Source organism: Phyllostomus discolor, chromosome 5 (genome assembly GCF_004126475.2).
Source record: "Phyllostomus discolor isolate MPI-MPIP mPhyDis1 chromosome 5, mPhyDis1.pri.v3, whole genome shotgun sequence".
Lineage (NCBI taxonomy): Eukaryota > Metazoa > Chordata > Mammalia > Chiroptera > Phyllostomidae > Phyllostomus > Phyllostomus discolor.
In genome coordinates, this window is record NC_040907.2 from 6,346,522 (window position 1) to 6,372,075 (window position 25,554).

Genomic DNA, 25,554 nt, shown 5'->3' on the forward strand with positions numbered 1-25,554 from the left:
ACCATCAGGGGCCATCTGCTCAGCCATGCCCCCTTTATGCAAGGCTACCCCTGGGTGAGGGGGAAGGTAAAGGTCACTCATTCTGTCTGCCTCCGTTCCCTCCTCCCTATATCTCCAATTGGTCCAGGCATGATCTGGTTAACATGAACAGCAGGCATCAGAGAATGACCTGAAGGACTTAATACTGATTCCCTAGGAGGCCGTGAGAAGCAGGGGGCACCCACTACAGAGCCAGACTGCCTGGTTCAAATCCCAGTTCCACCAGTTACTAGCCCTATGAGCTTGGGCAAGGTTACTTAACCTCTGCACCTCTATTTCTTCACCTGTAAACCAGGAATGATAACAAGGCACCTACCTCACTGGGCTGTTCTGAGCATTAAATGAGTTCAGGCATAAATATAGAGCACTTTGGTAGCACTGCGTTTCACTGAAGCTGATGCATTTATACCCAACGAAATTAAAATTGTTGCCGGTTAAACTAGGGCACGTCATCAGTGGACCTGGAACCAAAAGCATATATTCACAAATGTGAAATAAAAGGCATGTTTTAAAACAGATGAAGCACACTATTGCTATTAGAAGCCTGGAGCTAAAACATGTGACTATTAGGGTTAGGATTCAAATCCCAGGTCCACCACCTGGGTGACCTTATTCAAGATCCTTAACCTCTCGTGCCTCAGTTTTCTCATCTGTGCATGCGAATGATGTCAGTAGTACCTACCACACAAGACTGTAGGGGGAATTAAATGTGTGAGCACAGTACTGAGAAGGCGCCTGGGTACATAGTAGGCGCGATCATTGCTATCGTATAAAAGAAAGTTTCTCTTTCCAGGTGTGGAGGACGGCTGGGGAGGAAAAAGAGAACCCACCCAACGGGCTTCTTAGACAGAGGGGTCCTGGTCTCTATTGCGCTCCCTAACTGCGGGCAGGTGGGGAGGTACCCAGACCCCCGCCCCATCCCCGCCGGGTCCCGCCCCATCCCCTACAAGCCCCGCCCACTCCCGCCAGACCCCGCCCAACTCCGCCGGGCCCCACCCCTGCCTTCACTTGCACCGGCCTCTGCGCTAGTCTCGCGCACTTTCAAAGTGCGCGAGCGCCGCCGGGGAGCCGGGGCCGGTCGTTGGTTGGGCGAGACCGTCTGCTACGGTACGTGGGGGGAGGTCAAGCCAACGCATCCATGTTTCCCCAGTGTTTAGCTTTTCAGCCCCGGGTGCTGGTCTTGTTTTACCTGTCACAGCAGCTCCGTGTGCTCAGGCTCCCAGGAGGCAGCCCTAACTCGCTGGGGCAAGGGCTGCGGCTTCTCGGTGCGGCGGCCTCCCCCCCTGGACGGGGAGCCGGTGGGAGAGGACGACGGCCGTCGGGGGGAGGAGGCGGCCCTAGCGCCATTTTGTGGGAGCGAAGCGGTAACTGGGTGGTTGCCCCTGGATCCCTGGCTGCCTGAGTTTCCCTGTCGGGCCTCCTGTCAGCGGCGTAGCGGGTGAGTGGCGGACGCTGCTCACCGACAACGCCCCGTGTGCCTCGCTCCCGCACGGCCGCCCCAGCAGGACGCGGCGGCCCGGGCCCCGCCCGGGGCCTGCCCGAGCGGGCTCGCGCGGGAGCGTCGTTGGGACCTGGCGCGGGGTGTCAGTGGGCGCCGGGGCAGGGACGCGGGGCCGGCGGGGCCGCGCAGCCCCAGGCACAGGTTTGGCCCGACCTCGGCCCCCGCGGGCAGGGCTTGGCGCCTTCCGCACTTGGCGGTCCAGGGGACGCTGTCAGTTTAGGCCGCGGGCCCCTGCGGCCCCGCCCAGGCCGCGCCTAACAACTCCCACCTCGGCTGTCACTTACCGGCTTCTGGGAGGTGGCGGCCCGCGTGGTGCTGGCCCTGCCGCCGCTGCCCTTCACGCTGAAGTTTGCAGGGCCCCCGGAAGTCCCGAAAGGAGGAACTTTTACCCTGTCCTCCTGCCCTGGCTCGCTGCTCCCATTCAGTCCTAGGGCGCAGCTTCGGCATCGCTTTCTTAGGGACCCTTTCCCCTCCGCACACGCGCTTGAACCAGCTTGGGTGATTCTCCCCAGCCCCCCCCCCCAGACCATGCACTATTTTCCAGTACATACATCCCGATTGTAATAAGATCATCACTTGTCTGCTGTCATCCCCCTGCGCCCCGCGCCTTGTAACCAGCATGCCACCCGAGCCCTTCGGCCTCACAGTTGTCATTGCCGTACCAGACGCATATAGCAGGCCCTCAGCAAGCGTTTGTTGAGTGAATGAACTAACAAGGCTTCACAGTTTTATGGGGGCTACTGTCCTTGCCTCCTAACGGTTCAGGGATCCGCACGTGGAAGAATCCAAACAGCAAAAACATCTCTGCAAGCCCGAGAACAATGGCATGGTGGCAGGGGTGCTGGTCAGCTGATGGTAAGGAAAGAGTCCCTCGGACACGAGTGTTGGTCACGTGTCTCTCTCTTTCCCACTCAAGGGACAGTGGAAGATGTCTGAATATATCCGGGTCACAGAAGATGAAAACGACGAGCCCATTGAAATACCGTCAGAAGACGATGGGACGGTGCTGCTGTCCACGGTCACAGCCCAGTTCCCGGGGGCGTGCGGGCTGCGCTACCGGAACCCCGTGTCCCAGTGCATGCGAGGCGTCCGGCTGGTGGAGGGGATCCTGCACGCCCCAGACAACGGCTGGGGGAATCTGGTGTACGTTGTCAACTATCCCAAAGGTTTGTTGCGGCTTCGTTTTGCCATAAGCTGAGGTGCGGTCGGGTCTGTGTCTCGCTGTGAGTCGTAGATCACGACCCCTGTTCGCGGTGCGGCGTCTCCTGCGACCCCAGCGTTTCATCTGACAGAGGTTGCTGTCAGACTAGTGCGACAGGCCACTAGTTTGAGTGACTTTAAAGGGAGAGCTGTGTGTTTAAATAGTTATCAGGGCAGATAGTGCCGTGTCAGTGCAGGCTCACCCTTTGTAACAGATGCGTCACCGCAGGGGGGACGTTGGTGACAGGGACATGGCGTACGTGTGGGGGAAGGGCGCTCTGTGGGAGATCTGCCCTCCCCTCGGTTCTGCTGAGAACCTGAAGCTGTTCAGAGAAGTTTGTTTTTTTAAACGACATTTAGTTCCTCTCCTCTCCTTCCAGATTTTAGTTTTTAAAAATAACCTAAGGCTTTTTCTTTATGTCACAAAACTAACGTGAGTTTATTGTTGAAAGTTTGGGGGAAAAGAAAATGAAAATTGAAATCACCCTTAAATCCACAGCTAGAGATAAAAGTTGAGGATTTTATTATTATTATTTGGCACGTAGCCTTTTAAGTTGTAGGCATTCAAATAATTAAGCAAATACATTTACTAGGCAAAAAGGTGGTAATTGCACTTTCTTAACCTGTTTTTCCCCCTTAGTGTATTTTAAAGTCAGGGTGGAGTAGAGTGATTGTGGTTTTGAGACACCATTTGAGAGCGGAGAGTGCGCGTCTGTGACCTCGTGGTGCCGCGGACCCAGAGGCACGCGGCCCGGGGTCTGCACCTGGAGAGCGCCTCGGCCGGCCGCCTGGTTCAGCCCCACGCTGCGTCCTCGAGAGCTGGCGTCACCCTCTGCCGGGAGTTGACACAACTTTATGTTCTTCGAGTCTTTGTGCTTCTCACTCCTGGGTATAGGAGGCAGTGTGTCTTAAGACGTAACTGTTAAGGGAAGAGCTCTGAAAGGGTTCTGCTCGTTTTGTTTAGATAACAAGAGAAAAATGGATGAGACGGACGCCTCGTCGGCGGTGAAGGTGAAGAGGGCCGTCCAGAAGACCTCCGACCTGATAGTGCTGGGCCTCCCGTGGAAGACCACCGAGCAGGACCTGAAGGAGTACTTCAGCACCTTCGGGGAGGTGCTCATGGTCCAGGTGAGCTTCCGTGTCCTCGGGCGGTTTTTCTTTCTCAGAGCAGGAGCGCCCGGAATTCCTGTTTTAGTGGCACTGCCCTTCCTGTCCAGCGGACAGTACTTTTAAGATTTGTAAATATTAGATCTAGTTTATCTTTGCACTCTATAACATTGTGTTGAGTTCTACAGCAAAGGGAGTTTTACTGTGCTATGAACAGGCTCTATTTCGGTGTTAACCCTCCTGTTGCTCTTACCTCAGGAACAACTTGGTTTGAGTTTTAGTTAAGCCACTGCATCCAGCTGAAGCTGTCCGCACTGTCAGGGAACTCTCACTGGGTTGTGTGTGTGTGTGTGTTTCAGTAAATTTAAATGATTTTTTTCTAGGTCAAGAAAGACATTAAAACGGGTCATTCAAAAGGGTTTGGCTTTGTTCGATTCACGGAGTACGAAACCCAGGTGAAAGTGATGTCACAGCGACATATGATAGACGGACGGTGGTGTGACTGTAAACTCCCCAATTCCAAGGTACTTTGCTTCTCCCTCCTCCTCCCGCTTGGGGAGCTTTTGCTGACAGACTTCCTTAGAAGACACTTTAAAATACAGTGTTAAATACGCTTGGAACAAAGACAGGGTCAGGATGCGTTCTGGAAGTCTGTTGCCTGGTGAAAGCCTTGGGACCTTAATGCATGCTGAATAATTTATGATTGTTTGAAATATTTAGTTCATTATCCCTCTAAAGTAAACTTCGTTCATTTTATTCTTTTCTCGTTATTTCTAGAGAGTTAACAATTTTTACACAGTTAAATGTTAAAGCACAAGATAATCAGAGTATAGTAATCTTGTTACAAAGGCCTGACTTGTTCCCAGCAAGCAAGACTTGCTTACTTGGAACATTATTATTCTTCCGAGGACATTAAGTCATTGACTTTCCTAGATCTAATTATGCTTTCATGAACTTTAAACTTTAAAACTGTATCCGTCATCAAAGTCTTACAGGAAAGAGGAGTGCTAATGCAAAAAAACAAGAATGTACCTACTTTTTAGTGACTCACCTCACATAAAAGGCAAACAGATTTTGTTACGTCCTCCACCGTAATGCCCTTTCCGTTGCTCATGAGACACTTCTGATGCCTTCCCTACCTTTGCGTCTGGTCAGCAAAGCCCAGACGAGCCCCTGCGAAGCAGAAAGGTGTTCGTCGGGCGCTGCACGGAGGACATGACCGCCGACGAGCTGCGGCAGTTCTTCTGCCAGTACGGGGAGGTGGTGGACGTCTTCATTCCCAAGCCGTTCAGGGCTTTTGCCTTTGTGACGTTCGCAGATGATCAGGTATTTTTCCCTTTAATAATGTTGCCCCAGCGGTCAGATAATTTCTCTTGAACTTTTCCCGTCCAGCCAGTTGCCATCCTTACTTAGCTAAGCTTTCTGGCCTTGTAAGCTGTGGGGTATATGGGCCTAGATATTTGTGGTGAACACTTTCCTATTTTTCAGTATGAGGTGTTTAACTGGAAGTGTTATATACCTTTACAAAGTAAACAGAAATTTTTGCTGCCGTTACTGAAGCGAAAGGTTATTTTGATTTTAAATGAGTGTTCATTGTTTATTTTCCCTCTAGTGAACACGATGGCTTGAAATCTTAAGTTTTACTGCTACTTTGATGTTCATATCAGTGGTGTAATTGCCTTTATTCGCATCCCTTCTTTTCTTACAGGTTGCCCAGTCTCTTTGTGGAGAGGACTTGATCATCAAAGGAATCAGCGTACACATATCCAATGCTGAACCTAAGCACAATAGCAATAGACAGTTAGAAAGAAGTGGAAGATTTGGTGGTAATCCGGGTGGCTTTGGGAATCAGGGTGGCTTTGGTAACAGCAGAGGGGGTGGAGCTGGCTTGGGAAACAATCAAGGTAGTAACATGGGTGGAGGGATGAACTTCGGAGCTTTTAGCATTAACCCAGCGATGATGGCCGCAGCCCAGGCGGCCCTGCAGAGCAGCTGGGGCATGATGGGCATGTTAGCCAGTCAGCAGAACCAGTCGGGCCCGTCAGGCAATAATCAGAGCCAAGGCAACATGCAGAGGGAGCCAAATCAGGCCTTTGGTTCTGGAAATAACTCTTATAGTGGTTCTAATTCAGGGGCAGCGATTGGTTGGGGGTCAGCTTCAAATGCAGGGTCAGGCAGTGGTTTTAACGGAGGCTTCGGCTCCAGCATGGATTCTAAACCCTCTAGCTGGGGAATGTAGGCAGCGGGTGACGGTTGTACAGACTGGTGGGAATTCAAATTTTTCTAAACTCATGGTAAGTATATTGTAAAATACATATGTACTGAGAATTTTCAAAATTTGGTGGTTCAGTGTGGAGTATATTCAGCAGTATTTTTGACATTTTTCTTTAGAAAAAGAGGAAGAGCTAAAGGAATTTTATAAGTTTTGTTACATAAAGGGTTGCAATATTGAGTGTTTGAAAGTGAACTGCTGTTTGCCTGATGGGTAAACCAACACACTACAATTGATATCAAAAGGTTTCTCCTGTAATATTTTATCCCTGGACTCGTCAAGTGAATTCTTTGCATGTTCAAAATGGAAACCATTAATTAGAACTACATTCTTTTCTGCTCGTTTTAATTTGAACCCCACCATATGGATTTTTCCTTAGGAATGTCTCCTTTTTGGAGATGACGGTGTCACAGTGTTTGGTTCTTTCGTTTTTGTTTTTAACACTTGTCTCCCTTCATGTGCAAAAGTACAATATGAAGCCTTCATTTAATCTCTGCAGTTCATCTCATTTCAAATGTTTATGGAAGAAGCACTTCATTGAAAGTAGTGCTGTAAATACTCTGCCATAGGAATACTTCTGTCCACATGCTTTCTCATTCAAGAGTTGGTCATCACACTGCACGGGCCGCGTCTCTGACGGTGGGTGTCCCATTTTTATCCGCTACTCTTTATTTCATGGAGTCGTATCAACGCTGTGAACGCAAGGCTGTGATATGGAACCAGAAGGCTGTCTGAACTTCTGAAACCTTGTGTGGGATTGATGGTGGTGCCGAGGCATGAAAGGCGAGTATGAGCGAGAAAAGGAGAGAGCGCGTGCGCAGACGGTGGTGCAAAATGGATATTTTTTATCTTGGCGAGATGTGTCTCTCCATCCTGTGGCTTTGGTGCGAGAGTGTGCAGAGAGCAATGATAGCAAATAATGTACGAATGTTTCTTGCATTCAAAGGACATCCGCATCTGTTGGAAGACTTTAAGTGAGTTTTGTTCTTAGATAACCCACGTTAGTTGAATGTGTTAAGTGAAACGATACTTGTATTTCCCCTCCCCCTTTGTCAACTGCTGTGAATGCTGTATGGTGTGTGTTCTCCTCTGTCACTGATCTGTAAGTGTGGTCATGTGAACTGAAGCTGATGGGTTGAGAACATGGACTGAGCTTGTGGTGTGCTTTGCAGGAGTACTTGGAAGCAGAGTGCACCAGGGAGCTGGGGGTGTCTCAAAGAAGGGTGGAAGTCCCAATGTCTGTTAGCTGCCCCTAAGAATGCTGTTTGCTGCAGTTCTGTGTCCTGTGCTTGGATGCTTTTATAAGAGTTGTCAATATTGGAAATTCCTAAATAAAACTGATTTAAATAATATGTGTCTTTGTTTTGCAGCCCTGAATGCAAAGAATTCATAGCAGTTAATTCCCCTTTTTTGACCCTTTTGAGATGGAACTTTCATAAAGTTTCTTGGCAATAGTTTATTTTGCTTCAAATAAACTTATTTCAAAAGTTGTCTCAAGTCAGATGGATTCATCACCTGTCATGCATTGACACCTGATACCCAGACTTGATTGCTATTTGTTCTTGCATTGTCTAAAGTGAAAAGTTTTTTTTTCTTTTTAAATCTAGTTTTTAATAAGTCTGGGTGACCGCACCTAAAATGGTAAGCAGTACCCTCCAGTTTTTCCTTAGTGCCTCTGTGCATTTGGGTGATGTTCTGTTTCCTGGCCTGTACAAACCTCCATTAGGGAATCGGTCATGCCTTCTAACGATCATCTTATTTGGGGGGGTGAGCAAACCAGTGTTAATTATTCTTAAATGCTTTGTAGCAAAGCACATCAATTGAAAAGAAGGGGATATCAGCGCCTTTTTGGTTTGGGATTTGAAAAGTGGAATTAATTGCAATAGGGATAAAGTAGAAGAAACCACAAATTATCTTGTGCCTGAAATCCATTAAGAAGCTCGATAGCTTTAAGGACTAGCAGGGTGGCGGGCTGCCTGTCTGTGGAAGCGTTAAGTGAAATGGGCTGTGTCCTCCAAAGGCGGGGGAAATGTTGAATAAAACCGTTTACAAAACTCAGAGTAGACCCTCACGATGCATTGTGAAGTATGTAAAAGCAATAATATATTGATTCTCTATTGTACTTTCTATGTAACTACTACTATGAGAGTTGAGCTTGTTTTCTAATGGACGAATGTAACAATTTTTGTGTTGATAGTTTGCCTAATTATCTAATTAGAGTATGATAAAGAGGTTTTTTGCAAGTTAGGTGTTTTAACTTTTATAAGTCATCCTTTAGACTTGTGATCGCCACATTGTTTCATTATCCAGTTTTCTTCTGTAAAAGGATCTTGCGTTGTTTAAATTTTTTTTTCTGCATCTAAGTTGCATGATTTCCAAACCCTGTACCATCTGAATTTTGCATTTTAGCACTTGCACTATTACTCAGCAGCAGTAACATGGTAACACTTAAAATGCTATCGGGACCTCCAAAGACTAAACTGGCCAGCCTTCAGGAGCCCGGGGTAAGTTCGCTCGTCGATGGCATGGTTTTCACCCCTGTTTACACGTGTGCACCTCTAGCTGCCGGTCTCGGAAGGCCTCTGTGTCGAGCGGCCTTCTGCTAGCGTGTCTGTGGTAACACCCAGCTACGGGGATTTAATTCTGCCCTAAATTTTTTTTTTTGAAGTTCAGAAGTAAACTATTTGGCAAAGATTTGTTTTTAAAGTCTATTTGATCACCTAAATGCATTCATTCTAAAAATTTTTTGAACCAGTTGAATAAAAATTTTTGTTGCCACCACAGTTTAGTGTCTGGAGTCTTACTGGGAAAGCAGTTTCCTTTTTCTGTGACAAGGATGCTGTCAAATTACCTTGGAAAAGTGAGTCTCGAGAAGTCGCACTTTGTATGCACAAGAGAAACTAGGACAAAACTCAGTGAATTTTTAGATGTAGTGGTGACTCTGGCTGGAATGAGAAACTGTTGGATGTTAGCTGTTGCAGCTTTCTAGGAAGGACTGGCCAACTGAAGCGAAGTGAGATTTTTAAGGTTATGCCAGAGCTTAAATTTTGTCCTTAGGAAAAAGAGGTTAACTACTTAGTCCAGAAGAGGTTACGTAGCAGTTAACATGTTTTTGTTGTTGAGGACGAGGACAGTAGCTCTTAGTTGTGTGGTCTGTCGTTGGCTGAGCGCGCCCCGTCCACTTGCTCGTTGTGAGAAGAAGAACTGCAGATCGACCTACAATACCACCCTTTCTTCCTGGTGTTGTATTTCAGCTTACGGAAATGCCACATTTAATTCGATCGTCTTCTGAACTTGGATATTAATTTAGGTTATTTCCGAGTACTAGGGTCAGCCTTATGCCTAATTAAATTCTTAGCATTGGCATTACTAGGTAGAAGACTATGCATGCTTTTAAGGCTTTTGAACTATATTGCAAAATTGTCCTTGAGAAAATTTTTGTTGCCTTTGAGAATGAATAGTGTTAGTCCGTGTTCTTTTTGTCTGCCAATTTAATAAGTGAAAAGTTATATATCACCGTTTTGTGGTATTGGTTTTTAACTTGGAAATCAGTGCCTAGACTAAAGTATTGGTGGTTTTATAGATGTTCATCTACAAAAAACCCCCCAGGATTCAAGATTGTTCCTGAATCAATACTGCTATAATATGTAAAGCTTTGAAAGATCAGTAAGAACAAGTCCAAAAATACTAGGAAAATACTCCAAGAACATAATAAAGGCACTATCCAGGAATGCCAACAAAAAGGCCAGTACGAAAAGATACTGGACTTTGTAAGTAGTCCAGTGCAAGTTTAACCAGTGAGTTCCCATTGCGCTGACGAAGATGAAGGAATATGCATCGCCGGGATGGTTTACGCCCCTTAAATCAGAGCGGGAAGGGTGGGGAGCTGGGGGGCCCGGCACTGGTAATTTGTTTTTGGTTTTTGTGTGGGGTGACAATGGCTATATTAAATGTTTCTCAGGTCACATTGCTACTGAGATCTTTTACAGGTTTGCTTTTAATAACTAATTGAAGACATACAAATCAAAAGTTATTAATTATTTTCTCGATCCAGGGAATGTAGTTAGTGACTTTTGTGTAGACACCGTATAATTGTGCTTCCCCACAATTGGTGGAACCCCAGGACACTATTCCTCCCACAAACCACCTGTGTGTGTCGTTGTTCAGAAACACCAGGGCCCCTCCGCTGTCACCTCGGCAGCTGTCCTTGCCCCCGCCCTCCAGGCCGGCACACAGCATGTTGTCGGTCACCCGCGCCCCTGGCTGGGGCCCCTTGGCGTAGGCAGCGGCGCATTTCTGATGGTCAACTACTGGCATGTCTACGTACATCAGGCTTCTGGCAGGGACACCCCTGTGCGTCAGTCCCCATCCAGATGCGGTTCCAGTGTCATTTGTCCTCATGAAGGCCTCGGCTGCTTTCGTTGGCAGGCAAATAGGCATGATGTTGCTGTTGATTACGACTTTGTCCTTCAGTTTAATCAACGCTATGTCGTGATCGAAGCCGGCATCGTGGGTGTAGCCTTCGTGCACAAACACGGCCTCTGCCCAGGCCTGTGTGTAGTGAGGGGACAGCCTCTTGAGCGTGCCCATGCGGATGTGCAGGGCGGAGGCGTCTTCTCTGTGCCCGTACACCGCGTGGGCGGCTGTCAGGACCCAGCTGTCGTACAGGAGCGCCCCTGCTGCGGTCGTGTCGCCTGCTAGCAGGACTTGCCAAGGGAAGTCGCCCAGCTTTGCGTTTTGCCCTCCATATATGCGACCTCCTCCGGTGCGGGCAGACATTCCGCAGACTGGGGAGAGAAGCAGACGCACAGAGCCTTTGCAGGGACCTGGTGGTGCGCCGCCTCCCCGCTTCCCTCTCTGGGCTGTGGTGCGAGCCCAGGGCTGCATCACGGGGCGTGGTGGGTGCCCACCGGTACGGGCAAGTGAGAGCACTCGGAAGCCGCCCGGTCCAGGGACCCGGGTGGCAGTTCTTAGCTCCTCAGAAAATGAGGTGAGTGAAAATGTCTTTTAGAAATGAACTTGTTTCCCAAAAAAGACTGGTCTGCACAATTGCAGAAATAATTTAATAGGGCAGACAGGAAGTGTCTGAGCTGATGCGCTGGGTGATGCGGGTGTAGGAAGTGAGAGGAAATAACCTTTCCATGGTTGGTTTTCCTACTTCTAAACTGGGCCGTCGGCTCTGCAGGTCCCAACAGCAGGTGCCGAGACCACTGGCCTGGGACTGGCGGGAGGAGGTTCACTGTTGAACATTGTTGCGGTGTTTTAAAGGTTAGAATGTTGCGACTGTGGCCAGGAACCTTCAGGCTCAGAAGTTATTTGTTACCTAGTTGATTCCTAAAAACACTAAGTCTTACTGCATGTTACTAAGGGAATCCACTCATTAATGTAACAAACGGCTCCTGTTGTGGGGGAATACTTGCACTGAGCCCTGAGTCCTGTCAGCTGAGATGAAAGAACTAATTTAAGCCAAATAACACAGGAGTAATTAATATATTATTACCTTTCTGATTTTTTTTTTTAAATCTCCCTACTCAACTATATGTTCAAAGCCAGTTCTGGTTGAAAAAAAATTTAAGTACTATTAAAAGGCAAATTGCATTAATGTTTAAAAAGTAGATGTCATTGAAAACAATTGCTTAGGGAAATAATGAAGTTATTAGCTTTGGGTTTTTAATAGCATTTTTAACAGAAGTAGCAGAGGAGCTCGTGTTTATAAATGTATAAATGGTTCGAGATTTTAAAAACCATTTAATTGTTTATCCTTGCCTAGCTGTAAAGCCAAAATAATCTGGTGACTGACGCGGTCGGCACCGACCACCCCCCCATGCGGAGAGGGGGAGGGGACAGTGAGAACGCGTCACTGGGGAGTGAGGGCTCCGTCTGGGGGCGGGCGCCCCAGGTACGCGTCTGCCCGCCACAGCCGAGCGCCGCCTGCTGCCTCCCGCCCAGTCCTGCCGTCCGTCAGTCGCGGCCTCCTATCTGAAAGCGCGCGTTACCAGGCTCGCAGACCGGGAGCGATCTTTCTCCTTTGGAGCTCGTCCAGAACCCATCAGCCTCACACACGTATCTACCTGCAAACCGTTGGGAAAGAGAAAATGTTGAACTGCGTGTGTGCGGTGGTTGTCACGTGCTTGAGTGCCCCTTGGAAATGTTGGTTCCTGAGCATCAGCGGGGAGTGGAGGTGCCTGAATAACCGTTTTACATGATTCCGTAAATAGGTGGTCTCTGCATTACCATGTTTGCTTGCAAAGTGGAAACCTTTTAGAAGTGTAACTTGAATATGTATCAAGATCTCAAGTGCTTAATGATACGGTTTTGACTTGTTAAATTAAACCATTTGGAATATATTGTGTGTTTGTAGTAGTCATTTACTAGATAAGATCTGTTTTCCGATCCTTGCAAATTGACATTAAAGTCGCTGCGGCTGTAATATTTCACTTAGCTGGTGGGCGAAGTGCCTTTTAATCTTTTCCCTGGCCTTAGCCAAAAATGTTGGTTAAAGTGTATTTTCAGACCGCGGAGGCCGAAGTTCCAACTAGCACCCGCCCCCAGCTCGGAGCAGTTTGTGTACCGTCATCCGTCCTCATGGTGTAGAAGGGCCCGGTGCAGCGGTACTGAACCTCCGCCTTGTACGTGGTCACGTCGGGGCCTGTGACGAGCTCCGCCCGGCTGTGGGGCAGCTCCTCGGGAGGGCCGCAGTCAACAACTGGGAAGCACGGGAGAGGGGGGGTCGGTGTCCGCTGTGTCCCTGCGCGGGGCGCAGCGTGCGCCCGGTCTCAGAGTGGAGATGGCATCCCTCTCCTCCCTGCTCCTGACCCGGTGGCCGGGTGGAGGCGAGGCCCCTGCAGCGGGGTGCGGGCCTTTCCTGGCCGAAGGGGCTTGGGAGCCGCGGGGACTCCCGTGGCGCGCGCTCCCAGCCCGCAGGCTGCAGCCCCTCAGAAGGGAGGGGGCGGGTGGCCTGCAGGTGCCTGTGCAGTCCGGGCTGCCTACGGGGGCTCCTTGGGACACAGCGACACAGAGGGGGGTGGGGGCAGGGGGGTGCAGCCCGTTCTTAGGGCCCTCGTCAGAGACTGGGCTTTTTCCAAGACCTGGGAGCCCTTGACTTTGGACCAGAACCCCCACTCGGGACGCCGCCAGGGTGAGATGACTGACCCATTTGTGAGACAGGGCCCTCGGCCTAAAAGTTCGCCACACAGGGGACGTAAAGACTGATGATGTATTTCTGGGGATATTAGAAAAATTACATTTAAATAATTTTCAGCAACTTAACATCTGTGTGCCTGGCTCTGTGCCTCCCCGTCTAACCGTCTGGAGCTGAGACGCCCGGGACGACCCCGCGGGAAAGGGGCCGCGCTCCCCCGGTGCTGCCTGCCGCGCTGCCCTTTCCGCTAGAAGACTCTGTGGGGACTCCATAGTTCTATGGAGTGGAAATACGAAGCCCCCCTGGGCAGTCTGTCCCCGGCACACCTTGCACCGAGGGTGCAAAGACGCGTGTGCCCGGGTGTTCACTACAGCAGGGCGCACCGTCGGGAAAACCGGAAACGATGAAGCAGCGACTAGAAGCGTCGTGCGCGACACACAGTGCGGCCTGGCGCTTGGGAGGAGCGGCCCTGCTAAGGGTCCGGCTGATGAGGGGGACGGCCCGCCGGGAGCGGGGAGGAGCACCACGGCAGTCAGAGGAGGCACCCGGTTACCTGTTACCAGGGCCGGCTCACCCCTCCGGCGCACAGCGAGCCCTTCCCTTCCCTCTTCCCCAGGCAGGCGGCCTGTGCCTCCCTCCCCCCTGAGCTCCCAGGGCCCTTCCTCTGTCTGCCTCTGGAGCTCGTTCCCTGGCCCCGTTTCCGCAGCCCGCTGGTGCCACCTGTGACTTTCTAGACTTCCCTGGTTGGAAAAGAGAGGGCAAAGCGTGAAATACGTTAGTACAGCTAGCATGGGAGATAAAGAGCAGGAAGAGGGGTGGGCCCCAAACTTCTCGTGGTGGTTTGGGGATTTGGGCAAGGACGTTGTATAAATTCATATTTTTTCCAATTAACGTGTATTTTATCATTGGAAAGACACTAAAAATAAGATACGTGATTCTTAATTTGCAAAGCGGTAATGCACACCATTGCCCTAGCTTGGGGGGGGGGGTGGTTTGCACACACAATCGCCCTCATCTCGACCGCAGTAGCCAGCCCACGCGTGCACATGTGAGAGGCGTGTAATCGGAGGAAAGTGCGCCAGAACAGTGCATACGGGGGGATTGCAATGCCGTCTCCTCTCCCCTCTCCCACAAGCATTTCATACTTAGAAAAAACACTTTGAAAGACCACACTGTGCAAGCAAATGATTGTCCCGCTGGCTTGGTTTCCCTTTAACCTCAGGAGTCCTCGGAGCCCGGGGAAGAGAGGCAGATCTGGAGTTGGAGCCCTGATAAACAGAAGCCTTTCTACACAGAACCAGGGGGGGCAGTGGGGGCGGCGGGGGGCAGCGGGGGCGGCGGCAGCAGCAGGCGGGGCTGGGAGTTGTGCTCACGTGACCGTACTGCTGCATTCCGGCATCGGTTTGTCCCAAGATCCGTCTTTTTGACAGACTGCAGCAAACGATTCCAGGGGCAAATGACCCTGAAGAGGAATGCAGAAAACACTGATTTCCTGGTTTCGGTCAGAAACTCACTCCCCGAAGCGAAGCCCCCGCCGTTGTTCCTCTCCCAAGGTTTCACCAGAGGCCCCCAGGGGAGCGACGCACCCACGGGGCACTGCGCGCACACACCCAGCGCTGCCTCCAAGCAGGTGCGAAGGTCACCCGTGCTACACAGGGCACCTTTCGAGGTGCAGTGGCATCTCAGGAATCAAATGCTGACCTCTACAACGGACCTGGTTTTTGCTTTCCACTTTACTCTGAGGACACACGCATCACATCTCGGGCCCTGTGGATGCTCCGCCACCCCTCCCCTCTGTGACCTGCTGCAGGGAGGGGGTCGGAAGTGCAGGGGAGGCCGACCTCATGAGCCACTGAGCCACTTGGCCTTAGCTGGGGGAGAGCTACCAAAGACGCCTTCCTAAGCTTCGCATGGGTGTTCTCACTTAGTTTTTTTCATTGCTAGCTTTGTGCTTTAAAGGAGAGCCGTGTGATTTTTTTTAAGTTAAAAAATTTTTTTTTGTTTTGGATTTGTTTTCTTTTAGAGAGATGGGAAGGGAGGGAGAAAGAGAGGGAGAGAAACAGCAACGTGCAACAGATACATGGATCAGTTGCCTCTCGCACAGCCCCACATGGGGACCTGGCCCACAACCCAGGCTTGAGCCCTGACCGGGAATCAAACCAGCGACCTTTCAATTTGCAGGCTGACTCTCAATCCACTGAGCCATACCAGCCAGGACCAGGGCAATTTTTTTTTTTTTTAATGAGCACTCAAGGGGGAAGGGAGGGAAGTGGGTAAAGGGGATCCTTTTTTAAATGGTAATGGGGAAAAAAGACAATAAAAAATAAAATGAGCAACCAAACAGGTTTGCAGTCCAAGGAGCTGTGGAAAAGAGCCCACCCCAAAAGTTTATGCGGTGGGAAGTGCCCCTTGCTCCCCCATATTCTCCGTGTGGCCCCTCCACAGGCCTGGACTGCCGACCCCCGCTGTCATTTCCCTGTTACTACTGGTGCTTTTTGCCGCCCGGATTCAGCGACAGTTTTGGAACAGAAAGAAGACACGTTAATCTCCTACCTGTGCCCTAAAGCACTCACTAAGCATTAAAAAAAAAATTATCCTCCTTCTCCCTCAACAGTGGCCGCTATTTATAACTTTGTGGAATATACTGTTTCCCAGGGCTGCTTAATTTTTGGTGGGCCCAGGAGTTGTTTCACATAAAGGTCATCCTAAGAATAAAAAATTCTCCATAGCCATCTTCCCAGTCAACGTTACCTCTCAGACTTTTATGTAGTCATAGACAAAAACAACTAACACCCTGGCTGGCGTAGCTCAGTGGACTGAGCGCAGACTGCGAACCAAAGTGTCGCAGGTTCGATTCCCAGCCAGGGTACATGCCTGGGTTGCAGGCCATAACTCCCAGCAACTGCACATTGATGTTTCTCTCTCTCTCTCTCCCCCCCTCCCTTCCCTCTCTAAAAATAAATAAATTTTAAAAATATTTTAAAAAAGACCTTTAAAACAAACAAACAAAAAACCCACCATCATGGACCATGGCTATTTTCCCACTTTCCTTTCATGTATTTGCTGACAAGAGTAAGTATACGTTTAAAAACTGTCAGGATCTGCCCTGGCTGGTGTGGCTCAGCTGGTTGGAGCGTCATCCCATAAACCAAAAGTCTGAGGGTTTGATCTCTGGTCAGGGCACACACCTAGGTTGCGGGTTCGATCCCCCGTCAAGGCCTGTATGGAGGCAACCAATTGATGTTTCTCTCTCCCTGTCTCCCTCCCTTCCTCTCTCTAAAAATAAGCAATGGAAAAAAAAATGTCCTCAAGTAAGGACAAAAATAAAATAAAATTTGCACTTAAAAAAAAACGTCGATCAGCCTGGCCAGTGTGGGTTGGGCGTTACCCCACAAAGTGAAAGGTCTCCCATTGAGTCCTGGTCAGGTCACACGCCGGGTCTCAGGCCTCATCCCTGGTTGGCATGCATGAGAGAGGCAGCCGATTGATGTCCACATCGATGCTTCTCTTCCTCTCTCTCTCTCCCTCCCTTCCCCTCTCTCTAAATAAATAAAATCTTCCAAAAAATATTTTTCTATCACGATCACGGTCCACTTACAGTTGTGTGCTAACTTACTTGCAGAAGTTCATAGCCAGTCTCGCAAACGACGGAGAAGCTGTCTTTCAGGATGTACTTGTCCTGCACAGGTACGACGTGGCCATTAGGTGGCGCCACCGGATCAGGGCAAGGCTGAGCTGTGCGGAGGAAACCGGGGCCGTGGGTTCTGATGGGTCAATGGCAGGTGAGCCCGAACTGAGCCCCTGAAGTTCTTTGTAAGAAAGCCACCCGCAATGGGGCGTCTGTGGCACGCCAGGGACTTCACACCCACTGCTATGGACCGAAGTGTGTCACCGCAAGGGGCAGGCCCCAGACTGCCTGGGTTGAAGTCACAGCTCTCCGTCCCCAGTCCCCAGCAGTGGCTGTGAACCCCTCCGCGCCTCGGTGCCCTCTGCTGCAGGGTGCGAGGGGTGGGGACGGCTGCCCACCCCATAGGGCTGCTGTGAGGGTGGGGCGGGGAGTCCCCAGCGTGGGACTCTGCTCAGAGCTCAGAAAGGGGGCTGCGGTGGACCCTCACACGGGGAGAAGCCTCAGGCCTCCCCTCGTGGGCTCCCCAGTGCTCCGGCCTCCAGGGGGACTCTCTTCCATTTGGGTTGTGACCGCTGGCCTGCTGTCACCCCAAGGCTCCAGCCCACCCCCCACGGCTGCCCCGCCGCACTCCCGGGTCGTTTGCTGAGTGTCCTCCTCCCTCCAGCAGCTGATCTGTGTGTGTGTGTGCTGGGGTGGCTTCCAGGCCCTGGCAGGCAGGGACCCCATCTGCAGGGACAGCCCTGCAGGAGCCCAGGGCCGCCTGAAGCCCCCGGTGCCCAGGCCGGCGGCCTGCTCACGCCCTCCTTGGCACACAGCTCAGGGCTGCCCCGGCCCCGTCTCACCCACCAGCCTGGCAGAACGGACTCTCCCCCGACTCGCTCCAAAACCAGCGAAGCAGTTTTAGGAGTTTTCTTACTTGTGGACACAAAAAGGGCCTCTGTGGAAAGTACCCCCACAGGGCGATCTGATCATAAGTTCCTACGGGGCCCGTCCTGGCAGGGACTCCCAGGCCTGCAACTTCTCCATGCATCCAGGGTAAAGCACCTCTGAAATGTGCCCTTTCAGACCCTCCTCCTTTTAAAGGGTGACCACCCTCAAGAGAGCACAGAGTCTTCGAGGTCCTGTCATCCCCTCCCCACCTTGCTTCCCCCGACCCCCGAGGAATCTTCCTGATGTTCCCTCCTGAATCGCCGGTGCATAAAAGCAACTGCAGACTTGAGATCATGCTCCCCAGCCACGTCCTCAGCTTTGGCTCAAATAAACTCATACGAATTCTCCAGGCCCTGGCTGGCCAGCTCCACTGGTTAGAGCATCATCCCGATACGCCAAGGTTGTGGGTTCGATCACCGGTCAGGGCAGGTACAAAAAGCAACCGATGAATGCATCAATCAGTGGAACAAAGTGATCTCTCTTTCTCTCTCAAAACCAATAGATACAAATTTAAAAATTCTCTACAGGTTTTGTCTTCCCCACAGATGGAAGGAGAGATGGGCAGATGGATGATTGGGTGGAGGTCCGGGACAAGTCACCCAAGATGTGCCGATGGTTTTGAGCTAAAGTTAACTAACTGCACAGAAACCTAGTTTCTTTCACCTGGACTATTTTTTTTAATTTTTAAAAAAGATTTATTTATTTATTTTTAGAGAGGGAAGGGAGGGAGAGAGAAAGAGAGAGAGAGAGAGAGAAACATCAATGTGCGGTTGCTGGGGGCCGTGGCCTGCAACCCAGGCATGCGCCCTGACTGGGAATCGAACCTGCGATGCTTTGGTTTGCAGCCCGAGCTCAATCCACTGAGCTACACCAGCCAGGGCTAACCTGGCCTATTTTTAAAAAATGATGTTATTTATTTATTTTCAGAGAGAGGGGAAGGGAGGGAGGGAGGGAGGGACGTGCATGGGCCAGAGAGACATCGATCGGTTGCCTCCCACATGCCCCACCACCTGCAGACCTGGCCCACAACCCAGGCCTGTGCCCCAACTGGATCTCCGAGGAGCCGCCGCAGCCAGGGCTGCCCCCGCCTTTGATTCTGCCCTGACTCGTCCACCTCCCTCTCCCTCGCGTCATCAAGACAGCGAAGTTCTGGTCAGCATCCAGTTGTCTCAGAAACCAGTTTCTGCATATTGACTAATGAGACAGAGTGTTCGGTCAAAGTAAACACGATGTATCGGGCTCAAGATGAGTGTTTTATCTCTGGGCCCAGGAAAGCGGAACAATCCCCCAGAACAAATCCTTGCGAAAGTGGACAGAACACCTCAGGGCCTGACATCAGACCAAAGGCAATGGCCGAGTGCCCCAACCAATCAGCAGAGACCACGACCCCAGACGACTCCACAGCCCCCTGTGATTAGTGGTCTTCCCCCATGCGATCCATTCCCTCCCCGGAAGCCGGTCGGGGAACCAGGCCTTGGCGCACGAGCCACCTGGGGCTCCAGGCACGGACAGCGCCAGCCCCTGAAGAAACCCTCCCTTTCCTGGCAGCACACCCCTGCCCCTGTCTCACTGGGCTTCATGCAGACGGGCGAACAGGCTCCTTCGATCGGGTAACGCCACTTCAGCTGCAGGCTCAGGAGAAACCCCTACGCCTCCCTCAGCTCCCTAGAAGCTGAGTCAGGGGCCTCACCCGCCTGGCCCAGGAGATGAGCAGGGAGCACCTTCTCGGACCTGTCTCCGGGCGGGGCGCTGTGGGCTAGAGACGCGTGTGCTCCCTGCGCTGGCCTGCGGCAGCCCCCAGCTCCACGCCGCGCATGCCCACGCTCCCTTCCTGTCTTCGAACCTCTGGCTCCCGTGGGGTCCCTGGTGCTCACGTGTGTGGGATTCCCGGGCACGGGTACAGGTATGACTCAGGTCTCGCTCTTCCTGCTCCTTCCTCTCCTTCCGGAGGCTCCTGGGCCTCCAACTTGTGCTTTTCTCCTGCTCGTCTGTCAGCTCGCTTTTCGGCCCCGCCCCATGATGCTCTAGGGGGTCGAAGATACCTTTCCCCCCCCGAGATGTTTCCCAGGCCTGGCCGGGGAGAGTCCGGCCCTCTGTGACCCCCCTGACCCCCCACTGGGGCCCAGGGTCCGGCCCAGGCCCTGCGCTCACCCGTGCTGCTGTAGTGCACCTTCCAGCCCCGGTGGTCCCCCGACTGGTCAGTAGTGAAGGTCATGGTCACGGAGTTGCTTTCGGTTTCAATCCTGGGGGGCAGTGTGTTCCCACAAAAGGGGCCGTGTTCCTCCGTGTCTGTTTGAATCTGAAAGGGGAGACGGCCCTGTTACCTCGGGACCCACAGGAGCCAGCGGAGGTGGGGGGGGGTCCCCAGAACCAGACCTTGAGGGAGTCGTAAGGGCACTGGACGTCGGGGTGCGTCTCCACGTCGAAGGACTCCACGAAGTCCAGGATGATCCTGAACCCCTCCTCCAGGCGGATGCTGTAGGTGCAACTGGAGAGGTTGGGGTACGGCTGTGGGTATTCGGGGCTGCTGATCACCCCAGACCGCGCGGTGAAGACCTGGCCCGAGCACAGGGCTGGGGAGGGGAGAGGACAGGGCGTGTGAGCCTGGGGGACCGCGGGCTCTGCCACGGGCCGCACACACCGCAGGGGGCCGGCTCCGGAGGCGCCTCTGGGGGCCAGGGACCAGCCCCGTCGCTGAAGGGACAACTCAGGGAGGGAGTTTCTCTAGCTCCTGGGCTTTAGCTAAAAAATAAAAAGGCAACACTTGGGTGTACATCTTCCAGAGGCCCCCACCCCCCCGCCTCCCGGAGAGAGTGGGGGCCCTAACGCTGAAGCTTCCATTGGGGAGGGCCCTGGGCCAAGTCCCAAAGGGGGGGTGTGCATGCTCAGGTTCCGCTGAGGGGCTGAAGGCACTAAGGGAGGGATTGGGGCGTCTCCTTATTTCTCAGGGATTTGGGGGGGCAGGTGAGTCCCCTTGGGCTGAGGGCCCCTGACCCACCCTGACCCCAACAACTCCCAAGTTCATCCACCGTGGGGCTCCCACCACCCCACCCCCGCGCGCAGCCAGGGCCAGTCCAGCCTCCCCTGGGGTCTCCCTCCGCCCGGACCGGTCAAGGGGTCAGGGAGCACCTCCCTTTGCCCGCCTTCCCCGAGTCTGGGCCCTGCCCTGGGGGGCAGTTGAGGGAAGTTCAAATCCACTCTGATCATGAACTAGTCGGACGGACGCCCCCTTCCCTCACTGGAACAGCTGATCCTGCCCTTGCTGAGCACCCCCATCATCCGCGAGGGGGGCCTGCTGCCCTCCTCCCAGGCCACAGAGGGGCACGCAGGCCCTGGAGCTGGGCAGCTTCCAGGAAGCAGGGGGATCCCAACCCTTTCTCCCTGGGGCTGCTCCCCGTGGGCACAGGGGATGAGGGAATCGCCGCTGGAGATGGGGACCAGGCTGCCCACCAGTGACCACCTCCCTGGGCCTCTCTGCTCGGGGTCAGGCCCCCCCAGCCCAGCACACACGGCCCGAGCTGCCCTCTGAACAGGAGGCGGTCCAGGGGTGCTCAGAGCTTAGCCCCCGGGGACCTGGTGGGCAGCGCAAAGGGCTCCTCTTCCCCTGTGGGAGTCCAGGCAGGTCTCCGCCTCTCTTGGGCCTCCTCAGGAGGGTGGGGAGCCCTTCTGGCACAGGAGCCTGTGGCCTTGTGGAGGGGCACCCCCCGACTAGGCTCCTCCAGACTGTGATGAGGGGAGGGAGGAAGGGAGGGGCGGGGGCCAGGGTGAACACCCACCCAGCCACCCCCACCTTCCCACCCCAGAGACGGGCAGCAGCAGGCGGAGGAGGAGCCAGGTTTATTGTTAGCTCTGCGGGCGGGGTGGCGGGGTTGCCGGCGGCAGCGCGCTCCCCTGGCCCAGAGCTGCAGCCTCCGGGGCCGCTGCAGGCCGGAGCAGGGGGAGCCTAGAGGGTCTGCTCTGGAAGAGAGAACAGAGAGACGGGGAGGGGCACCAGATGGGGGAGGCAGGGTCAGCGCCGGTGGGCGGGGCTCCCCACCCCCCAGGGCACCAGGTGTCTGGCAGGGGCGGAGGGGCAGCCTCGGGCATTGGGGGCCCGCAGAGGGCCTGCTGGCCACCAGGACCCGGTGGCTGTGAGCAGACCCTGCCCCCAATCCTGAGCTTCTGCAGAGGGGAGCTTGGGTGAGCTGGGCCCAGACCCCTCCCCCACTCCTCCACACTGGGAGCCCCCCAGGAGGGCCAGGTGCACACTAGGGCCTAACGCACGCTAATCAGTGAATGAACTGCAAAGGACCCGGGACGAGCCACGACTGGGAGGGAGGAGGAATCGGAAAGTGTGGGTGGACGGATGGGTGGAGAAAAGCAGGGGACAGAAGAGCAGAAAAGGGGCCGCCACAGCCTCCCCTCCGGCCCCCAGGACAGAACAGCCACGGCCTTGAGGGAGGGGGGCCAGGCTGGGTCCCGGGCCCCCTTTGTGGCCAGGGCTCACCGGAGCAGGTGCGCTTGTTCTGGTGGAGAGTGTAGCCCGCCCGGCAGGAGCAGTGGAAGCCGCCCAGGTGGTTGTGGCAATGGTGCTCGCAGGGCGGCGCCTCTCCGGGGGCCACCTGGCACTCATCAATGTCTGAGGAGGGATGGGACGGGCAGGTAGGTGATCAGCAGGAGGTGGGGCAGCACTGGGGCGGGGGGGGGGGGGGGGGGGGACTGGGGCCGGGGCTCAGGACGCCTCCAGCCTCAGAGCTGACCTGCCAGGGCCTCCTCACGTCAGAAGGTGGCTGCCGCCCAGCCAATCACTAGCAGCCTAGGGCCCTTGCCACCCCCCCCCCCCCATCGCACTTGGAAGGAGAAGGAAATAACATCTTTTTAAAACCAATGACAGGCTGTGTCCTGCTCCAGGTCCCCAGCCAGTGAAGGGAGCAGCCAGGCAAGGAACCCAGGGGGGCAGTGGGCAGGCCTGCCACACAGGTCCACCCAACCCTGATGAGGAGCACAGAGAGGGTGAGCTGCTTGCCCAGGGTCACACAGCTGGTCCCTGCAGGAGCCAGAATCTGAAATCAAGGGTCAGACTCGAAGTCCACATGCAGGTACCAGGTGCGGAGCTCTGGGCCTTGTCAGCACAAGCCGGAGGAGCCTCTCCTTCCCACCTGTGACCAGGCTCACTGCTGGGCCCACGCGTCACCGCAGGGCTGGGGGGGACGGAGGTCCGGCTGTCACGGGTATTTTACGGACAGGTGCGTGGCGGATGTGCTCAGAGGAAGGAGGCAGGCCGTCCCCTGCCCCGGGGGTGGGGAGGCTGCCGGGGGCCTGGCCTGGCCTCAGACAGAGCTGCACCCGTGGGCCGCCCCAGCGCCTCGGGCCCGCTCACCCTCGGCTGCGTAGAAGGCCTCGAAGCCCCGGAACGGCTTCTCGTTGGAGTAGTCCGAGCGGAAGGTGACCTCCAGGCTGTTGCCCGGCGAGTAGAAGGTGTCGTTGCCCGGGGCCCGCTCCGTGTCGGTGCTCTCCCAGCCGCACAGCGTGGCCAGCACCGTGGGTCCCGAGCTCAGCTGTGGGGCCGGGGGGGTCACTGTGAGCGGCAGCGAGGCCCAAGGCCTGCCCACCCTCTGAGGCCGGGCCCTGCCCCCGGGTGTCCCGGTCCCCCCCTCCCCTCCCCTCCCCCCAGCCCCGCGGGCACCTTGACGAAGTCGTACTCGCAGAGGTAGGACAGCTCCAGGTGGAAGTGGGTGAAGCAGAGGCGCAGGCGGTAGCCGGGCGGCGCCGTCAGGTTCCAGCGCAGCTCCTGGTCGTTGGCATACTTCTCCGGGAAGCCCGGGGACGCCAGGCGCCCGAACACGGGCTTGGGCCACGGCGGGCCCTGGGGCGCGGCCGCCGAGCCCCACAGCAGGCCCAGGAGGATCAGCAGCCTGAGGGCAGCACAGGGGGTGGGTGACACATCCACCCGGAGGCCTGCCGTCGCCCCCAGCCCTTGCCGGGGAGGCTGCGGGGGGGCGCCCACCCACCTCATGGTGTGCCGGTCCTGCTGGCCGGGCCTGCTCTGCCTGCGCACGGCCTCCTCACCTTTGATCTGTTTGTCCGGCACCTGGCCCTGCCCCCAGCCGTCCTGACCCTGGAATTCTGGGAATCGACCCCATGACTCCTGGCCGCCCAGACTGCAAGGCAGGGAGGACAGGGCACTCTGGGGAGCCAGGAGCTGGACTTGGTGGGCAGCCAGCCCTGGGAGCAAGTCCTGGCTCTGCCCCTTGCCCTTGACCTCTGTGTTTCGCCCTCAGCGTGTGGCTTTCACAGTTGCCCAGGCCTCCACACCCTGGTCTCCACAGGGACACCCAGGTGGAAGCGGACCAATGCACGCATGCACCTCCTTTTGCTCTCTCCTGAAAACTTGCTGTAAACAGCTGACTCCAGCCCTGGTCGGATGGCGCAGGTGCTTAGAGCGTTGTCCACATACACCAAGGTTGCAGGTTCAATTCCCGGTCAGGGCACCTATAAGACTCAACCAAGAAATGTGTAAATAACTGGAACGATAAGTTGATGTCTCTTTCTCTCTCCCTTCTCCCCTCTTTAAAATCAATACATTAAAAAAAGTGCAAAGACAAACAAAAAACCCCTGAGTCACAAGAATGAGAACAGCACACACGGGACAGGAGGCAGCATCAGCTTTCTGGAAGCCAGACAGACAGGTGGACAGGGGACAGCACCTCTCCCGAAAGCCACCCCAGGTTAGCGGTGGGATCAGGACTTGGCTCCTCGGGAACGGGCGGCACCGAGTCCTTCTGGAAGCGTTAAGAAGCCAGCCACTTCCTATTTCCTATCCCCTGACCCCGGCAGAAACTTGGAGACTGATTTTCTTTTCAAGAGAAAATAACCAAACGAAATACATGCATGTGTGGGAGAGCCCGAGAGAGTCGGCAGAGACCCCACACACGTGCGAGTCTCCCGGAGACAGATTCTCACAGGGAGAGCAGGGGGCAACCCCGGGCCCGGCTGAGTGTGGGGGAGGGGACAGACGAGCAGCAGCCCTGAGCAAACAGAGGGGACACCGGGAGCCCAGGCTTCCTCCTAATGCAGCTCCGAGACCCTGGCGGCCGTCCAGGCTTCTCCTTCTCTTCAGGGAGGCGGGGCCCGCCCAGGAGCAAAGACCCCCCTGCAGACACTGACTCTAAGGGTTCTACAGGCCAGTGGCCCTGCCGCCTCCCTCCGGGTGATGGGCTGTTGACGAGCCCCGGGCAGGGGCTTGGAGCTTCTCGGCACCCACGCGGATGGCACCGCACAGCAACTGGGGTCCCCGCTGCCCCCCGCCACCCTCTGGGCAAAACTCCAGAGTCAAAGTTTCGGTGACAAAAGAAAGGAGTCTTTATTCAAAAGCATCACAATGTTGGAATAACAGCTTTCCACGTGCCTTAGTCACTTAAGCCTGTCAGTTAAGCCTAAATGATTTTCTCTTTAGTCACAGCGTTAATCACTTAAGCCTATCAGTTAAGGCTAAACTCCAACACCTGAGTTCTGCTAGCATTCACCCTGATCGTTTTTAGTTATCGTATTTTTTTTTATTTTTTTTTTCTTTTCTTTGGTGTTTGTTTTCTTTTGCGGGGGAGAAACATCAATCGGTTGCCTCTTCAACGCCCTCAACCGGGGATCCGGCTGGTAGTCCTGGCTTGTGCCCTGACTGTGAGTCAAACCAGCCACCTTTCAGCCGGGACGCTGGCACTTACACCACGGAGCCACACCAGCCAGGGCTTAGCTCACTT

The 25,554-nt window shown here is 54.1% G+C and overlaps 2 protein-coding genes across 5 annotated transcripts; one reads left to right on the top strand and one right to left on the bottom strand.

Annotated features, from left to right (window-relative positions):
* Positions 1–1,356: 1,356 nt before the first annotated feature.
* On the top strand, positions 1,357–12,209 carry LOC114496008 (TAR DNA binding protein). 2 transcript variants are annotated; one of them, XR_004903055.1, is made up of 7 exons: positions 1,357–1,477; positions 2,457–2,706; positions 3,705–3,868; positions 4,231–4,371; positions 5,003–5,173; positions 5,556–6,758; positions 7,490–8,902. XR_004903055.1 is itself a non-coding variant. In XM_028511200.2 (6 exons), exons 2-6 carry the CDS (start codon positions 2,469–2,471, stop codon positions 6,084–6,086), a joined length of 1,245 nt encoding a protein of 414 aa, XP_028367001.1. In that variant the 5' UTR covers positions 1,357–1,477; positions 2,457–2,468; the 3' UTR covers positions 6,087–12,209. The 2 variants fall into 2 exon arrangements, 1 of the variants encoding a protein (XP_028367001.1); XM_028511200.2 differs by having other exon boundaries at positions 5,556–12,209.
* On the bottom strand, positions 9,741–24,072 carry MASP2 (mannan binding lectin serine peptidase 2). 3 transcript variants are annotated; one of them, XM_028512588.2, is made up of 11 exons: positions 23,809–24,072; positions 23,484–23,712; positions 23,178–23,355; positions 22,305–22,436; positions 20,195–20,391; positions 19,970–20,117; positions 16,877–16,995; positions 14,644–14,722; positions 12,691–12,825; positions 12,116–12,190; positions 9,741–10,906 (listed from the first exon to the last, which is right to left on the bottom strand). In XM_028512588.2, the coding sequence occupies exons 1-11, from the start codon at positions 23,811–23,813 to the stop codon at positions 10,143–10,145; spliced, it is 2,061 nt and encodes a 686-aa protein (XP_028368389.2). In that variant the 5' UTR covers positions 23,814–24,072; the 3' UTR covers positions 9,741–10,142. The 3 variants fall into 3 exon arrangements, with proteins under 3 accessions (XP_028368389.2, XP_035881195.1, XP_035881197.1); XM_036025302.1 differs by lacking the exons at positions 9,741–10,906; positions 12,116–12,190 and having other exon boundaries at positions 12,688–12,825; positions 14,634–14,722; positions 23,809–23,923; XM_036025304.1 differs by lacking the exons at positions 9,741–10,906; positions 12,116–12,190; positions 12,691–12,825; ... (2 more) ...; positions 19,970–20,117; positions 20,195–20,391 and adding an exon at positions 21,640–21,775 and having other exon boundaries at positions 23,809–23,922.
* Between the last annotated feature and the right edge of the window lie 1,482 nt (positions 24,073–25,554).

What these genes read in the sequence shown, in the direction of transcription:
- LOC114496008 (XM_028511200.2), top strand. Translation starts at nt 2,469, where the DNA reads ATGTCTGAATATATCCGGGTCACAGAAGATGAAAACGACGAGCCCATT. An exon ending in CGTTGTCAACTATCCCAAAG is followed by an intron (nt 2,707 to 3,704) that starts GTTTGTTGCGGC and finishes CGTTTTGTTTAG; the next exon opens with ATAACAAGAGAAAAATGGAT. An exon ending in GTAAACTCCCCAATTCCAAG is followed by an intron (nt 4,372 to 5,002) that starts GTACTTTGCTTC and finishes GCGTCTGGTCAG; the next exon opens with CAAAGCCCAGACGAGCCCCT.
- MASP2 (XM_028512588.2), bottom strand. An exon ending in GGCCTTCTACGCAGCCGAGG is followed by an intron (nt 22,437 to 23,177) that starts GTGAGCGGGCCC and finishes ATCCCTCCTCAG; the next exon opens with ACATTGATGAGTGCCAGGTG. An exon ending in ACCGATGCCGGAATGCAGCA is followed by an intron (nt 12,826 to 14,643) that starts GTACGGTCACGT and finishes CGTGCTTCCCAG; the next exon opens with TTGTTGACTGCGGCCCTCCC.